At 37.1% G+C, this 19153-nt stretch overlaps 1 protein-coding gene across 1 annotated transcript in view; it reads right to left on the reverse strand.

Moving 5' to 3' along the window:
• Positions 1–19153, reverse strand: part of LOC116712028 (cadherin-12-like) — a 150310-nt gene that overhangs the window by 59586 nt on the left and 71571 nt on the right. The window contains exons 3-4 of the mRNA XM_032551693.1: positions 6593–6887; positions 497–616 (exon numbers count right to left, since the gene is read on the reverse strand). Coding sequence (XP_032407584.1) covers positions 497–616; positions 6593–6887 — 415 coding nt within the window. The remainder of the gene's footprint in view (positions 1–496; positions 617–6592; positions 6888–19153) is intronic.

Here is a 19153-nt window from a genome sequence, read left to right on the forward strand (position 1 = left end):
TGACAAATTTTATGATCGGTACAATGGCTGCTGGAAAAGACAAGTGTTTTTTTGTTGACCAGAAGCCATTTCCTGCATTCTTTTTGGTTGAGAAGGATGCTCCACTTTTGCTTTTCAAAGCTGTCCGGTTGCATAATTGCGCATGTGTCTGCAGTCATTTAATATGTGAGTGTAAACGTTGAGTTTGGGGGCATATTTAGATTTAAAGTGACAAGACGCCGTAAGGCAGCTCATTCTAAAAGGAATTCAAAATAGGCAGAGCTGATCAGACTAAAATCTCATTATCTAAGAATGACTTTGTGCAAAAAAATGTAATGATCCTGTTTCGTATAGCCCATAGATCTATCCTACTATCTTCAAAGAAGCCGAATAGGTCACCTTTAACAAATGAGTAGCTGATCTCACTGTGAAAGTTCTTCACAAAAGTCACCTCTAGAATTTAATTATTCAAATTTATGACACATACGAGACGTGGAAAGAAAGCTTCCTAGCTTACCTGTTTTGGGGTCAACAGAGAAGTATGGCTGACCATGAAGGATGCTGTATACAACTCGGGCACTGTTTCCATAGGTTGGGTCATCCGCGTCTGTGGCTGTTACTTGCGTCACGTAGGTCCCTGCGGAAAAGAGCGGAGGGAAAAATACAAATCGACCTTGAATTAATCTGTTTCCACATGAGACCGGCATCCAGATTCGTTTGAAGTTCATCAGCCTAACAAAGGATCTCACCTGACACCTAATGAGTAAAGAGTCACTGGTGAGAAAGCTGCAGCTGAAGCTGCAGGAGTGCAATGAGGGACAATATTTAGCCTGTTGTTTGGTTGCATTTGCATTTTTCTAGCTTTACAAAGCAGCCATAAAAATGTGATGGGAAAAAGTTCTGGTTAAAACACTTCAATGAACAATCCTCCCACTAAGAAAACAAAGAGCAGAGTCAGGAACAGTGTTAGGATGGCAGTCTTCCAGTCTCCTGAAGCAACACTAATCACTTAGTAATAAGTGTTGGGTTTAACGCAACTGCTTTTATATTTTTGTCTGGGGGGAAAATAAATAAATTAATAAAGTTATTCCCAAAAATGTATTCCAAAGTTTGCCTCTTTTTCTAGGCATATTGGGTGCTTGGAAAGGTGGGTAGTTACTGGCAACATTTACTTAAACTAGCACTTTCAATACTTGAGTAATAATACTTCTACTAATTTTTGAGTTAAATTTCTGAGTACAGTTTTGAATGACTTCAATGAATGAAGAAAAATGCACCAAACACGACATACACTTACACCTGTTAAACTTTAAATGTACATTAAAATGAGACTTGTTTATATGCTATATTTATCATTTTAATGTTATTTTCTATCTGCTGACAATCTGAAGGTCAAGTGAAGATACAGTAAGGATACAGTATTCCCTGTTCTAACATACAAGAATGACTGTCAAAAGTTTTATATAGTAAAAAAAATATTATTTGGAAATATTTCCTTCTGCTTGAATTTGCTATTTTGTCATTATTTTATTTATTTACCTTCTTTTCTATTATTATTTTATTCTCCAAAAATGTAGTAATCTTTGTCTAATTACATATTTTGTAACAATGCAATCAGATCTTTTGATCAAACTCATTACTTCAGTAGCATTTTTTACCAAACATATTTTTTTGTCTTTCAGTCCTTTTTCAAAGGATATTTTTAACTTTTACTTGAGTCAAAATATATTGAAGTAGTTCTGGTTTTACTTCAGTACAGTTTTTGGCAACTCTAACCCCGTCAGTTGCCTGGTTATGTCAGCAATTCATCATTTCATTTGGATGGAGTAGAATTAGCTACCAGATCAGCTTCAACATCCCTAATTGACCCAAGCCGTTTCCCACAAGAGTATTTCTGCTAAATTATGCTTGTTTGATGTTTCCACTGTACCAAATAAAAACTGTGTTGTTTCTTTGCCATAAATCCAAACTGATTTCTCCAGGACGGAGCTGTAGTTTGATAGTTTCCAGTATTGGAGTTCGTCCCATAATCATTGGGTTGCCGGTTTGATCCATCGCTCTCTGTCTCTTTTGTTGTGTCCTCGGGCAAGATGCTTTATTTTAATTCAGAGAGACAGAACAACAAAAAAATCAGAAAAAAATGCACTAAATAATAAATAAATAATTGGTTTGCAGGTCAAATAAATACTTGATCCCCTACAACTGAGATCTTGATGAATAAAAGAGCGTTGACACGATTTCTATTGTTGGTCACCAGAATTTCACACACAAGCTGAGATTTTGACTCCTCTTTACAAAAACACACCTAATCCTTTAGTTTTTCTGAGTCCTTATCTTAAAGCTACGGCTTTTCTATAGGATTGGGTTCAGGAGTTTAACTAGGCCGCTCCATGACCATATTGCCAGGTTTGGCCACTTTTTCTGTCTTTGCTGTGGATTTTGCACAGCCCATCTTTACTGTTTCCATCCTAATTTTCACCTCCACGCTTAACAGTAGAGATGTTGTTTGTTGAGGTTTTATTCTGGATTTCTGGAGCTCAATTTTGATCTCATCTGGCCATGTTGCTTTTTTCCCAATCTTCCAATGACGCAGCGGTCAAAAAATGCAAGTGGAAATTGGCAAAAAGCTTATCAGCAAGTAGTATTTGCCTTAAGCTCCCAGGGAAAGAGAAAAAAAACAAAAAACTATAATTTGAGTCAAGAAGACAATTAAGACGGCATGCCTCCCAATCTCCTAAAATAACAATGGCCGTGTGATTACAATCATGAAGTTTGGTTGATCTGCTTTTTCAATTTGGCAAAAAAACACAGTTATTTTCATTAAGTCAGACCTAAACTGTGCTTAAATTCAACAGATTCTGGTTTTATAGCTCCACAACACAAGCAGATTGCTCAGAATGACTCCCCCCGCCCCACCTGGGCGATGTAAAAATATACTGGATGAAGACAAAAATTGCAGGATGTGTGGGATGCTTTTTATGATCAAGAGGGACTGACCGGAGGGCTGGCACTTAACTTGGTCATTTTCTACGCTGCTTCATGCCTGTAAAGAATTCACTGTATATTAAATAGTTTTTTTTTCAGTCTGTGGTGATGTTAACAGTAGAATTAAAGTATCAGGTGAAGTGAGAGAGAGAGATTAGCGTTCCTGAAAGATGCCTGATTAGAAATGCTGTAGCAGGGCCGTGCTAAACATGTGTGCAGAGCAGATGAGATAACACATTTCCTGCTAATGCAAAGAGAGCAGAGCCTCGGCAGCCGCAGCCTGTTTGAGCTGAAAGTTTGAAAGCCTTCGAGCGCCTCTGACTCCTACACATTCCCATGCAACAAAGGTAACAGCTTTTACATAAGTGTGACGCTATAAACCAGTAAAATGGATTTCAATTTGAAGGAAGAAGGAAAATCAAATGCCTGAATGAGAACACATTGAAAAAACGGTTAAAATTCTTAAACTATCCAACTTCATCAAACACCGTATTACTCCAGATTAATTCAGTGGTCTAAAGAAGGCAATTAATGTAGCAGACTGCACAATGTATGCATGTTTTATATTTAAGCATGAGGCTGGGAGATAAGAATTACATCTATCTAAAGACTGATCCGATTACGAAAAGGAGTTTTTTTGCAGAAAAATTCATGAGTCTGATGTTAAAAAAAACACATTAACAACCTAAAGTGGAAGTTTGTATAAAGGCAGTGGAAGAAACAAATTGATTAAGCATAAGACTTCATTTTGCAGTAATTACACTCCCCTGAAATAGTGTTTTTAATCTGCCTCATTCTCTAAATGATTCAGGGATAAACTATTTATTGACAAGGGATTATGGAAAGATTTGTTGCTTGGCTAAATGTTTGTTGCATTTACCAATGTACCAGACACCAAAGCAAATTTCTGCCTAGCAGCTCTTGGTCTCTTTAGGACATTTAGTGAGGCTTTTTTGTTTGTGTGTTTGCTAATAAACACAACAGGCTGGCAATTCATTACCTTCTGAACATTTCACTACGATTTAATTCAATGACTTTGCAATTTCAAATGATGGCTGCATCTCAGTATGGACAACTTTTGGGTCATATTTTCTGCTTTTTATTTATGTTGTCTGTCACCAAAGTGCCTGATTTGTAACAGAGTTAGTCACTATTGTATGTTAAACTTACCTATGGGTGGTACTGTATTTTTGGATTTTTCTGCAGAACATGACTCCAAATTATTCATGGAAAATTCACCAATTTGTAGATTTTTTTTTTGAATAAATGAATCACAAATATTCACACCAGTCGTCTTTAGTGTGCTGAACAAATTCTAGTCATTTTGTCTAGGAATTGTTTGGGGAGGTGTGAATGCGTAATCAAGCTGTGATTTTGTGCAAATCACAAAAATGAACTCCGGATATGTGAACAACAAGCAGACCAGAGACTGCTCCAAAAGCAGGAAGTGGTCTACAGCGCAAAGCATTCTGGGTAAATACAACCAAAACAAATGTTAGAGTCTAGCGCAGGGGTGGGCAATCCTGGTCCTCGAGGGCCGGTGTCCTGCAACTCTTAGACGTCTCTCTGGTCCAACACACCTGAATCCAACAGCTGAATCACCTCCTAAGTGCAGTCAGGTTCTCCAGAGTTCTGCTAATGACCTCATTATTTGACTCAGGTGTGTGGAAGTAGAGATACATCTAAAAGTTGCAGGAGTCCGGCCCTCGAGGCCTGGAGTTGCCCATCCCTGGTCTAGCGCTAGCGGGAGAAATGACTCGTGGTTTTTTACCTAAGACAAAAGAAGCTACTCCATTTTTGTTTACATTTTATGATGAAGAAGGAAGTTGCGTTCAGTGTCTTCAGAGGCTTTTGTGTGGTTTCCTTCAGTGGTTCTTGGTGCAGCGCCACCACAGGCGAGGAGGGGAACAATGTTTTCAAAGGGTTTAGATCAGGGATGGGCAACTCCAGGCCTCGAGGGCCAGTCTCCTGCAACTTTTAGATGTATCTCTACTTCCACACACCTGAGTCAAATAATGAGGTCATTAGCAGAACTCTGGAGAACCTGACTGCACTTAGGAGGTGATTCAGCTGTTGGATTCAGGTGTGTTGGACCAGAGAGACGTCTAAGAGTTGCAGGACACTGGCCCTCGAGGACCAGGATTGCCCACCCCTGGTTTAGATCATCTGACACAGTGCAGTGTGAAAGTGAATCACAGCAGCTGAAAATATAACAGATGTTAAAATTTTGGTCTCAAATAAAATCAGTTCTACTGGACTATCTGGTATTAGGTGAAGCAGTACAGATTATGTTACAGATTAAGGGTTGTTGGCAGGACTTGATTAATTACCAAAGCCTAAATACTAAATAGTAAATCTTGTAACTTTGTGGAATGTAATATTCTATGACTGAATTCAGCTGGATAAAGACATTGTATGATAACCCAGATCAAATCTTTTAGTGCTCTAACTGATCTCTTCACTTCTCTTTCATGGGCATGTTTTATTGACGAACTTGAAAGCCTCCGTCCTACGGTAAACATTACAGAGCTGCCTTTGATTCAGGGAGCCCGCCAACCCTGCACCATGTTTTCCCTGCTTTCTTCCCATCCTTCCCCCGGGACTGCTGAATTTGAAGTTTTGAGGGCTTCATTGTGATTCACATCAAGAGAAAACCATTCTCCCAGCGAATTACCTTGATCTGCCACCCCTCCCCCCAAGGGAAGTGTAAAGACAAAGCTGTGAAATGTACTAAGGGCACACCAGGAATAAAATAGTTCTCTGAAATGTCAAAATCTGTTAGGTGGAGCAGCGTTACCCCGCTGGTTGCAGACATTCTGCTCTCAAGCTGAACTTGTTTTTTTGTGTTTTTTTTACAATTTCTCAAAGAGAAAGAAAAGTTTCCCTTTCAAAGTAGAATTTAGATTGGGCCAAAAAAAATCCAACCCCACCCAAACCTGATCCAACTCAACCAATTAACTTTAGTTCTAGGCCCAAGCCCAAAGTAAATATGACATATGATATTAATGAAGACAACAGCAGATCTTTAGTGTATTGTGGTGCTAAGCCATTCAGTGATTCATAAACTAACAAGAGTATTTTAAAGTCTATTCTCTGAGTTACAGGGAGCCAGTGCAGGGAGGTTAGAATATCTTCCTAGTTTTAGTCAGAATGCCAGCAGCAGCTTTCTGGACCTGATCTTGTTTTTTTAGGCAGTGAGGACGCTGTTGCAGTAATCAATCCGACTAAAGATAAACGCATGGATGAGTTTCTCTAGATCTTGCTGCAACGTTAGTCCTTTAAACCTGGAAATGTTCTACAGGTGAGAGAAGACCAACTTTGTAACTGTCTTCATGTGGCTCTGGAGGTTCAGCTCTGAGTCCATCAACACACCCAGATTTCAGACCTGATCAATAATTTCTAGCTGTCATAACTGAAGCTTCTTATTTTCTTTATTTCCTCAACAGTTTGAACTATCCATTCCTCTATTTACACTATAATATGTAGATTAACACAACTTTACATTATTGTTTGGCTTCCTCTGTGCTGCATGATTATTAAACACCACAGGAGCAGGAGCCTGTGGCCAATTCTGGTCATCAATCTGAACTGTACTGCAAACATTTTAGGGCTCTGCATGCTCTCTTACCGACTGGTGACATCTCGGGTACGCTGGCTGTGTAAGGTCCCTCCAGGAATTTTGGTTCATTGTCATTGATATCTTGGACCTTGATGACAAACTCTGATTCCGGCTCCAGAGGGATGTTGGTGTCGATGTCCACAGCCTGAGCCCGCAGGGTATAGTAAGGCTTCTCCTCCCTGTCAAGGCTCCTTAAGGCATGGATGTCCCCCGTAGTTTGGTCAATTGTGAAAATGGAGCCAGCACCGTCCCCCGAGAGGGTGTACTTCACCGAACTGTCCCCCTTATCGAGGTCGGTGTGGAGCTGTGAGACAAAAGAGGGGAGGGGGGAAAAAAGAGGTTGAGTGCAAACATTGACACAGATAATGATTCAATGAAAACACCGGGGAAGAGCTGTCAAGGAGAACTATTTCACAATGACAGTCAAGGAAACTGACTGCACATCAAAGAGTTCACTCAGCTCTCTGTGAAGATCTGCATAACACCAAGTCAGGAGAAAAGGGAAATGATCAGACTCTCAGAACATTCTGCAGATTAACGACGTGAAATCGTTCATAAATAATGAATCATCTCAGTGCAATTATGCTGCCATGACAAGCCTTCAACATCTTAAGACCCATTACAGTTTAAGAAGAACTCAGAACTCTTTTCTTATAATAGACCAATGGGAGTTTAACTTTAGGAGGCAAATATTAAACAGAAAAAACACCAGATTAACACCGGCAATGCTTTAAAAAATGCAGTTTATAATTGATGATTTAGTGAAACTGGAAATATGACATGCCTCACCGTATCGCTTATAAACATCATTTTAAGCTTTACTTTCCATAAGCAAACACCGATTTTAATTTGTTCAGTTTTCAGCAGGATACAGGAGCTTGTTTTAAGTCAGTAATTCCTCAATTTAGATTTTTTAGAAAGTGATTATGACATGAGAAAAAAGTGAATAAATCTGCCAATGAAACCTGGTACTTTTTTAAAAACAATATTAAGAAATTGTTTACTTAAAACAAGCTCAAATATCTTGCCACAAAGTATCTCATAAGTTAGTTTTATCTTATTTCAAGTGTAATAAAAAATGTACACTGGAAACAAAACCAACAATACTTGGTAAAATTTTGCATTTTTGCAGTGTTAACATTCATATTTGCCACGTTAATCTAAAATATGAGGCTGCAGATGAGCATGTGCAAATCAGAACAGGAACTTTACCAAGTTCTGCAACGCTCCAGCTTTTGCAAAGTGCAACATATCCAAGCAGAAAGCATATTTGCTAATACAGACGCAGGTCGATGGAAGCAATTTTTCCCCTTCTGACAAACACAAAACACATTTGGCACGAGAAAACCCTATTGACATAGTTATGTTTACTTTATGGCAGAAAACAGCTATGATATTCAAAGCCTTTTAAATATTTACAGGCTGTAATGCAATGTGATTACCTCAGAGGACTATGGATTTTTCTCTCACTTTGTCAGTGAGATGGAGTTTCCACAAGCCTGCCTGAACGGAGATTGTAAACCAGGAGAAAATAAAAGATAAATATTCACAACTCCGAGCTGACTAGCTTAAGTGTTGTCTTGTGGCAACAGGATAAATTTTCCATTAAATTTGGCATCTTAAAAATAAGCTTTTTCAGTTAAGCTTGTGTTTGACCAGGCAACAATTTTATGTATTCTGTTACATTTGCATCTTGTTGTGTTACAAGTACAAATTTTAATGTAACTAAAATTAAATCTGTGTGAGAGACCAAACTCATATCCTTGTAAGTCGGTTTTCCAAAAAATATTTGTAAACTAACATTAACTTGACAGGGGAAATCAAGGTTCAGCTTTTAGCAGGACAACAACCAATGAATAAAATCCAATAAATAAATGGAACTGGAGCATTTATTTTTCTATTTCAGTAAGCAACTGTGAGCTTAATTAGTTAAAAAATTGCTACAGAAGAACAATTATTCCCCTAAAAAAGTACAAGCTTAAAACTACTAAAACTGTGACCAATCAAGTTGGGGAGAGGTCAAAGTTTATCTTGAAACCAGACATCATCAAGAGGATGTTTAGTGAGGGAATAAACATTTGTAAAGTCCAGGTTTGGTCAAATTTCACACCTCAAAATTGACTGTCAGCCATTTTCAAACCTGCGTCTTGTTGGACATACTTCGTATTTTAAGAAGTCAATGGATAAAATACTTTAATTATTTTCTCCCTTTCAGCAGATTTTAACACAGAAGCTAAAACCCCTGCGAGTATATATTAATCGTTTCTTAGTTTTTAAATACACTTTACAGAAGAAGCGTCAGCTGAAATGCATTACTGGCTTCTAAAATACAGCTTCTCATGGTTGATGTTTCAAAAGATTGAATTAAGCTTCTCTGATTGTACTTTTCTTCTGATCTATTGAACCTATAATTTCCCTGACCTCAGCTTTTCTATTTATGCATTCTCCTAATGAGTCGATGGATTCCCGCTACGCCGTTCCTAACTGCCATGGCCGTGACGACAGGAAGAAATATGAGCTGTGGCTGTAGATTTTCTGTAGGTTACAGCGGCTCCAACAGACACAATAAAAAGGCACCAACACACTGGGAGTAATTGGTGATTCAGAGCAAATTGCCAAGTTCACAGAAGCATAGCATGGCATTATAATGCTGTCACCCATTGGTGCATTTCTCATTGCTATTCAAATGATAGACTATTATTCTTAGTACATGACCGATGTTGGGTGATAACGAGACCCCAAAACATTTCTCCCAGGAGGACGAGGACCGTGATGGAGATTAGGTTTTCTCATGTACGGCTAATTTGACTGAGATGTTCTCCTCCTCCACTGCAATACAATTAGAGAGTCACAAAATTACCCAAAAATTAAATCCATAGGCAAAACATTAATTGGACTAACACTTTAGATTGCTTTTTTTTTTTTTTTTGAAACCCCAAAATACCAATATCTGAGTAATGTCGCTCGTGTACGGAAGAGTGGCGCTACGGGAAAAAACTCATATCATGGCTTTAATCTCGGAATTCTGACTTTTTCCTCGGAAAATTAAAGTCAGAATTTCTGAAAGAAAAAAAGTCTGAATTTTGAGGTTGAAATCAGAATTTTGGCAAAAAAACAAAACAAACTATAATAAGTCATCAAATTAAAGCAGACTAAGTTCTTCTCAAAACGCAAAATTCTGATTCAGATTAACTTTTATTTTTAGGTAAATTTACAACATTACAACAAAAAAAGCAAAAATAAAATAATATTTAACAAATCAATACTTTTCCAAAAAGAGAACAAGTGGAAAATATTTTACCATTTACATCAAAACAGTGAAATGCATGCAAATCTAAAATAAAATGTAAAAATAGGATTAAAAAAAGGTTTCGGTACCCTACATATCTTTTACAAAAACTGTTGTAAACATGAGCGAGGTCTTGTTTGTGATTGAATTAAATTCAGTTTCTCACTTTAACTCCTGGAAGTTTTCCTTTAATTTCCTTTTAAGAAATTTATTTTTATTAGTTGGTATTTAATTGAGGCCTGATACTATAACTTTTCTTTTGTGATGTTTTATTTTATTTACTCGTATTTATTATTTATTTTTCATAAATTTATTCTGTTGTGTTGTTTTCGTGCAGCACTTTGGTGCAGTTTTAACCTGTTTTTAAAAGTACTACATAAATACATTAGACGTTTATTTGAATTTGAAATAAAAATTGAAATGCTGCAGCCTTGGTAAAAAAAAAATAAATGTAAAGAAAGAAAACATTTTATGCCAAAAAAATCAAAGCAAAAATATTTATTTATTTACAGATTAATATGTTATTTTTAAACATTTTCTTTTCCACATTTCCTCACTAATTTAGTCTTGCTGAGGGGAAGATTCTGCCTGAACCTGTTGACAGCTGATGAGTGACAGGAAGCAGGTGTGATAACTAGTGAAGGGAACAGAAAGCATCAAAGAAGAATGGAAGCAGCGATCATACAATCTCAAGAGCTCCATGTGTTTGGAATAGAAAAATGTGAAGATTTTGGACTTTGGTTGAGTTACATGATGAATTAAAACAACAAAAAAACTGCAGAGTGACTCCAGAAAGGTAGGAGCTGATTTTCCTCTGCTGGCCCTGGCTTTCCTTTTCTGTCCCCTCTGCTCTGTTTGGTACAAAAGCTGCCTATTGTGCTCATTATTCCTGAGTTGGCTTTCATTATCCTCTTGCTTCTGTTAGTCCTGCTTTCTTTTGTGCCAGTTTGCATTGACTGGGCCTTAATAGATTATTTATATGCATTTCTGTTCCTACAAGCATTGGCGTTTGTTGTGGAATTTGTCTCCTTGAGTTATGCAGATATGTTTTTGTTGGGATGTCATGATGACAAATTGGTTAAACGCTCTGAGCTGCAATGATTTAAAAATTATAAGACGCTGTGTGTTTTTCCCTTAAATGTAAGTGTGACTTAGTAATTATTAATCGCCTCTGATCCGCCAGGCGTTTTAGATTCATGTGTTGGCAATAGATGTGTTTTTGTGATTTCTCTGACACTAGCGAAAGGATTTGACTTGAGTGGTAAATATTTAATGGGAAGTGGTAGACATTTTGCTCATAATAAGATGGATTATTTTCTGCATTGATGAATTTTAAATGTCTTCCATGCAATGCTTATTTAGATTTTTGTAAGTCTTTAGAAATGTTATTTTTTTAACTTGTTAAATTTATTTAATCTCACACTTGTTCTTTGCAGCTCTTGGATCTCTAATTAAGATGTATTATCACAAATTATAAGTTGAGTTGCAACGTTTATAAGCCAATATGTTTGTCTAAAATAGTCTTCTGGGTCTGGAAACGCTAATTTGTGCAACAAAACAATGTTAAAAAAAATGATCAGGTTCTAAAATTATTGTAATCTAACTTCAAGTTTGAAAAGCTAAACTACCATAGAAACATTGGTGAAAATTTAACAGGACAACACAGAATGACTTCAAGAACCAAATTGAACAATTTGATTTAATCATCTTTTAACTTTTTTGGTCTCTTTGGCCTTGTGGTGATATTTTTGATCAACATTTCTTACCAATAATGCTTCTTTTAGGTTAGAAAATATCACTTTCTCTGGACTTTTCTGTCTTTTCCATCCGTTCTGCTGTAGATCTGCTGCTGTGTTTGAGATCGTCATCTTGTTGATGACCAGGTTTGGGCAAAGCTTCAGGTTATTTTCGACTCAGGCATACTTCTGTATACAGAGTTTGTATTCAATGACTGCAAGTTGTCCAGATCCTTGGTTGTGAAGCCAGCTCTTCACCACTGTGCCTGACAGTTTCTGCTGAAATTCTGTGTTTTATGCTGTCAGCATTATGTTGTACATTATGGGAAAAATCTCTGCTTGGTTTTCATGTCCAAACGACACCAACCAAAGCTTTCTCCTTCAGCCCTTCCAAATAAGCTACTTGTTTTGTCCGTTTTCCTATTTTCCCTGTCATGAGCTTTAACGTTTAACATGTTACGGGTGCATTTACACCAACCCAGTTTGGTTCGCTTTAATTAAACTCTAGTTTATTTGCCTGTTTGTTCGGAGAGGTGTGAATGCATAAGCCACCTACAAACCTCGGCTCAGTTGAAGTGAACTCTGGTGCGGTTTGAATGCTTATGTGAACACTAAGCAGACCTGAGACCGCTCCAGAAACAGGAAGTGAACAATAATGCAGGGCATTCTGGGAAAATGCATCCAAAACAAATGTGTGAGTTTGGCACAAGCGGGTGAAACGGCTTGTGCTGACAAAAGCAAAATACAACGGATTAAAATCTGGCTACACATCATTCTTGTTTACGTCTCGTAAAGAAGAAAATTATTTCATTCAGTGTTTCTATTTTGATCCTCATCACAAGCAAACCACATCAGATGAAAATGTTGCTAATGTTGCAAATTTGGTTCCCAATCAAAGTGAGTCTAGCAGGCTATCTGGTGTGTAAACGCTCGTAGAGTGTAAGATGGAATGACTGGCTGTATTAGTTTGAATTGTTAATGTAAAGTCCAATTATATATTAAACGCTTAAACATTCTCTTATATATAACTTTAGTGAATCAAAATATTCCAAATAAACCTTTCTGACTCTATGATGGTTTATCTTGGGAGGTGTGTTGGTATTACTGATGTCCTTTGATGAGCTTTTAACCCTTCCCAGATTGTTGGATCTTAACAGTTGCTTCTCTACGCTCGTTATTTTTGATGTCTTTCCATTTTGACATTGTGCAAACACACCTGAATGCTTCAAAGCAGCAAATTATTGAAACCTACTATATAAAAGACACATTTGATGATTTGTTAATGCAGTATGGCATCCTGATGTTACTTTTGCACTTCAAGCCAATAAAAACAGTAAAAGTGTACATAGTTTCACACATGGCTCCTTTTTCTTGTTACATTATTAATGACTGTTGAAACTGGTCTAGCAAATATCTGATCACTTTTGTATGAAACCCCTCAAACTTTGTTTTTACTTTCATGGTAAACAATCAACTTTTTATTGAATTCATGATTTTATTGTTCTGCTGAAAACTTTAGCTCTACATTTTGTTTTGTTCTTTGAGGGAACAGAAGCTTCCAGAACAGTTTTTAATCAATAGTGAGAGGTTTCTGCTGGGAAAAAACTGCCTTGTGTTCAACAGTTGTTCCTTTATCATCCATCCCTTTTTTTCTCCCTCTCTGTTGTAATCCCGTAATCTTTCGCAGCATCAATTGCTCTAGATTATCTCATGAGTTTGGCGCTCCCATTAGAAAGATGAAACGGCGGCGCCAGAGACAAACATTTTCCTTCTACAACAAAGCGGCCCTCGTCTCTCTGCGGTTTTAGTTGTGACCTACTGCAGAGATGATGGCGGCAGATGAACTGTTGCAACAATGTTGTCTTAATGGGATCTATTTCTTTTCATGACGCCGACGGGCGGCAGACACAGAAAACAGCTGTGTTTAAAGCAGCCCAAATCAGGCCGCCTGGAGCCAAACCGCTGCTGTGAAAACACAAAGCTGGTTTTCATTAGACCTGTTTGATGACATGCTTTCTAATTGTGATTGCAGCGTGTTACAAGATCCCCAATCTCGCTGTCACCTATTCCTGGTGGACCTAATAATGGCAGCTTTACACTGAGATGTGTGCTGCTGGTGCTTTGTGAGGCTGAATCAACTTGTTTTTGACACACTAAGAAAATGAGCTGTGTAAGCGACACGGCAGAATATGTTGCAGAGCAGTTGTTTTGGATTGCATAAGGTTGTCAAGGAGTTTGTGATGATTGCCCTCATATATACATATATATAGTACAGCATGCAAAGGCAGCTCAGGGTTGATTGAGAAGTGCCGCATCATTAAAACAAACCTGCCTCATGGTGTCTACATCTGCCAAAACATCTCAAGTATTTCATTGAAAAAACACAAAATCCTAAGTATTTTATTTATCCAGTTTCTACTGCAAATATCTTATTTCAAGTATGCTAACGTAGAAGTAACTTTTCTACAAGATGTAGGAATTTGTTTTAAGTCAATAGTTCCTTAAAATTAAAAAGTACTAGCTTCGCTTGCAGGTCGTTTCACTTATTGCAGGACATGTTTCCCATGTTAAGTGAAATAATCTGCCATCTTTATTAATATTAAAAGATTATTGATTTAAAACAAGCTCCTAGATGTTGCTGGAAACTTACCAGTAAGCTAGTTTTTCCTCATTTCAAGTGTACTGAGATATTCAGTAGAAACTAGTCCAAATATACTTGATTTTGTTTTTGCAGTTTAGACCTGAAGAGGACCTTTCTTGACACTTTATCACCTTGCTCTATAGGTCTCATTAACGACCAGTAGCATGTAAGAGTTAAAACTGATGATGAGCAGCAGCTTGAGATGTTTTTTCAATAAATGAAACGTAAATCAGAGGATGTGTTATGGTACATTACTAACAGGTTGAAAGTTTGAAAACAATCATTGTCGCAATGACTGTTTAAGCCTGAATAAGCAAATACGAAGTAATGAGAAGAGAAATAAAATCCACATTCCCCCTCTGTCGTGTTAATCTCTATCCAAGAAGAAAGAGCAGGCAACAATACACAGGTAAGCAGAGGTTGTAACACTTAGCAATGGGTGAAGGTGGAATCAGACGTCATACACTCACACAATACTGTTTTTTTAACTCGGCAATGAAAGCCGACGGCGTCGTCACAAGATCATAACAAGACAAAGGAAGATAACAGAAAGGAGACAAAACTAATAGCAACGACCTTTTGTGGAGCATTGATTGCAGTTTCTGTAGAGAAGTCTGTTTGGATGTGTAGAGCCAGGAGTGGTGGGATTGTGATGTGATGCGCTTCACTGACAGACTTCCCAACTCATAAGTTCATAATCATAATTTTCAGCCATCGTTATGTCCAGATTTACAGTGTCTGGCTTTCTCTGGTGCAGAATTACGCTGCATGTCTCAAATCGATGACGTAAAAACGGGATAAAATGTCACATGACTGCAGATGCATTGACAACATTTAAATATGTATCTGAATTAGAACCACATAACAATTTGGAAAAGCTGTATATTGATTCAGCACCAGAAAAAAAGATCTGGTTGATCTGGTTGCTTATTTTTTTTGCTGCCGCTTTTAAAGAAGCCTTCTGGGAAAAAGTAAAAAATGAAATATTTGTTCATAATGACAAGAATGTTTGACAGAGTAAAGATGCATCATGCGAGGAGACTATTTCACTCTGAGCGTTACCATGGCACAAAAATGGTAAAACGATAAATAGAGGACTGATTTACTCCAGATTCCTTCAACTTGACCTTCAGTCAAGGTCAAAATCAAAATAGTTGAAACTTTTGATACTGTTCAGAGCCACTCAGTCTTTACTGATACTGTCCTGATTAAAAATCATCATTATTATTGCTAATACTTTAGGTATTTAAGACTAAATACCTAAACTATTAACTTTCACTTTTTAACTCCATCTTATCCTTGATTCTGATAACCACTCTTCAATCGTCAGTGATTTCATTGTCACACATCTATGCCTCGTCTTTGGAAAAAGAAAAAAGAAATTCTGTTAATCAAGAGCACATAACAGATATCTGTTAATTTGACTTTGCATTAACAGATGTGGCTGTTACTGAATAAATTATCATTTCTGATTAAGGAGAAGTTGATTTTGGAAGAAGAAGAAGAAGATTTGATTTTTCTCCTTGATTGGCAGGAGAAGAAAAGCGGCCTCTTTAATTTATTTGCATTAAAAAGAAATTTTCAGGTATTTCAATACAAGCACCCAAGAGATGTGCATTGATTCAGAACAGCACATTGAGGGAAGAAATAGAAATGCAAATGCAAAATGAAACGGACAGACACATTGGCCCATTAATTACAAGAGAACACAGTCTGTTATTAATTAAAATTTCCATTATGCCAACAATGGTAATCAGTTAAATAAAAAAAATATTCATTAATAAAAAGGCACTCGATTGTTGAAAGCATAAAGAACCAAATAGTCCAGGGGCAAAATCATAGCCTTTGTAATCAAATATAAAAAGAACAAAAGAGCACAAGTTATTGTAATAACAAAGGGAGGCAGAAAAAATATTTAAACTGGAGGTTGAAATTATATCACTAACTAAAAGAACAGCCTATTGGTCAGAATACAAAAGGATGGTAATTGTGATAAGTTGAAATGAAGCATTGGAGAATGGCTGAATGAGAACTGGCTGACAGAATGACAAGAATGACCTTCCTATTTTTTATTTATTTTTCTCTCAGCATAATTAGTGAGGCGCTCTGAGCGGGGTGTCTGTTGACACGGCAGCTAAAAAAAGAAGCAGATTGTGTGTGAAGCTGTAATAAGACTCCAGTTACGATCTGACCTCACGACAACCACGGAAGAAGCTTTTCTTTTTGGGGTTTTTTCTCCATCTTGATTATTAAGGTACATGTAGCCACAGAGGAATATTCAATATTTATGTACAAGCTCTTCAGCTGCTGCAAGTCAAAGAGATTTTTCAATGATCATGGAGCGCAGCAAATAATTACATTACTGAATTAGCTCATAAGGCAGCAAACATCAGTGTGGGAAGTGGGCAGCTCCTCACCATGAAAGCTACTGAAGTTGCTTATGATAAATTTGCATAAAGACCATCTGCATTTATAAAAGGAACTTCCTTCTGTCAACTCATTTTTTTTTTGTGTGTGTTTTTGTTGTGTTTTTTTTTTATTTGCTACAAAATCTACTTGTGCACACTTACAGCTCAAGGTAGCTGTTGTGAGTAACCAGTAAACCTACCAGTCATGTTTTTTGGACTGTGGGAGGAAGCTGGAGAACCTGGAGAGAACCCGCCCATGAACGGGGAGAACATGCAAACTGCAAGCTGGGATTCAGTACCACACTGCAAAAACACAAAATCTTACCAACTATTTTTGGTTGTTTCTTCTGCAAATATCCTAGCACACTTAAAGTAAGACAAAACTAACTGACACTATATGAGCTTGTTTTTAATTCTGCTTATTTCACTTACAACAAGATGCTTTTTCCATGCGTGTGAAAATATCAGTAGAACCAAAACCTTTTCATCAACATTATGGAAATGATTACTTAAAACAATCTCCTATCTTGCTGAAAAGTTACTTTTAAGTCTCATTTCAAGTGTACTAAGATGCATACACTAGAAACTAGACCAAAAAAAAATATTTAAGATTTTAGATTTTTACAGCACAGAACCTTCTTGGTGCAAAATAACAGCGTTGCCTGGAGCAAACCTTTAATGAATTAAAGTGTTTGTTTTTTTGTTTCATACAATGAAAAGGTGTAAAAAGAGAGAAATTAATCTTGGTTTTCACATTTATTCATCAAGCATCGAATGTGTTTGTTTAGGTTGGAGACGGCTGGTCGAGGGCTTAATGCCAAAACAAATCCTATTCTGTTCACGTTCTGCAACGACTCATTGTATAATGACGAGGACAAAGACACGAGTAACACATTGACAGTAACAAGTCATGACCTGGTAACTTCAACGTTGTCCTCTTTGTGAATTAGGTCGTCTTGTTCTACCTGGAAGAGTTGAGGCGATGCGGACTGGCAGCTACAGCATCAGCAGTGTTGGCAGCGTTGCAAGCCCATTAGTTCTTACATTAATAAACACACAAATTTAGAAAAAGAGGCATTGACTACAGGTAGAAACTGTTGATATGGAAGCCTACGTTGCTGTTAAATGCTCTGAAAGTTGGAGCAGCAGGTTTTGACTACTGAAGAGTGTGCTGCTGTTCCTGGGTACTGTTGCTTTGCAGCAAACGGTCCCTCACTGGCTGGGCAGTAAAGCTGCATATTGATTTGAGTTATTCCAGCGGAGAATGTAACCAACCTCTGTAGAAAAGGCTGTAATTGGATTTCTGCGGCCAGGATTATGTGGAGCTCCCCAAGAATGCACATCAAAGCTGCAACTCTTTGTTGATGGGTGAGAAATCCAGCAGCAGCAGGTAAACGTTAAAAAAATAAAATAAAATAAAAAAATCTGCAAGCACCTTGATGAGAGCTGCTCTCGTCTTTAAATGAAATTACAGCTCTGAGTGCAATAGGATAGGTAGCTTGCATACTACCATTAATATAGTTTAATGATAATTTATACTTTATATCTAACAATGAGGTTCTTAAAGGGAAGGTGATGAAGGATGAAAAAGGTCATATTAGAGAAAACTGAACAGCTTATTGTGTTGCCTTTAAGACATTTCTCTAAATTAAATACACGGGTTTAAAATCTAAAAATGTATTTAAAATGATTAAAAGTTATTTACATGAACAGTTCATTCTTTATGTAAGTTTTAGAAAAATATTATTGGTAAATTCTATGTCTGGTTCCGGTTTTTGCTAGAAAACAGTTTGACATTCTCGGAGAGGCAGTGTGGAAATGTGATCAGCGGCTATCCACGCTGAACAATCAGGCAGGAATGCAGCGAGTTGCATTATTTGACAGTTTATACTGAGAACTAAGTGATTATTTTGTGCAAATGTTATTTTAGTGAGCTTTATGCACTTTGTAAATGTTTCACCACATGTTCATGAGGACAATTAAGCAAGCTGCAACTAATCTCCAGGGTCTTCATTGGTGGTTTAACTTGGTGTCGCCAACATACTTGTTAAAAACACCACAGTGATAATTAATAAGTTTAACATCTTTACAAATTGGTCTTTACTCATCATAATAATGAAACTATCTGTGGCTACAGTGCAGCTTATCACCATCAGGGTGTGAATGACTAAATGTAAAGAGCTTGGGAGTCCTCGGACTTGATGAAGCTCTATTCAAGTGCAGGTCATTGACGATGTAAAAAGTCCAGAAAACACTCCGCATTGTAAAAATGGAGTACAAGTAGCCAAAGATGGAGGAAGCAGTTCAACTTGTCCATACTGCAAAAACTCAAAATTTTACCAAGTATTTAGATTCCTTGTGTGCTTCAAATAAGACAAAACTAACTTAAAAATAAACTTTTAGCAAAATATAAGAGCTTGTTTTAAGTAAATAATACCATACTTTTCATAAAATCTGGTACCACTGAAATATATTTTTTCCATAATCTGCCAATGG

The sequence above is a fragment of the Xiphophorus hellerii genome, chromosome 21 (assembly GCF_003331165.1).
Source record: "Xiphophorus hellerii strain 12219 chromosome 21, Xiphophorus_hellerii-4.1, whole genome shotgun sequence".
In the NCBI taxonomy this organism is placed as follows: domain Eukaryota; kingdom Metazoa; phylum Chordata; class Actinopteri; order Cyprinodontiformes; family Poeciliidae; genus Xiphophorus; species Xiphophorus hellerii.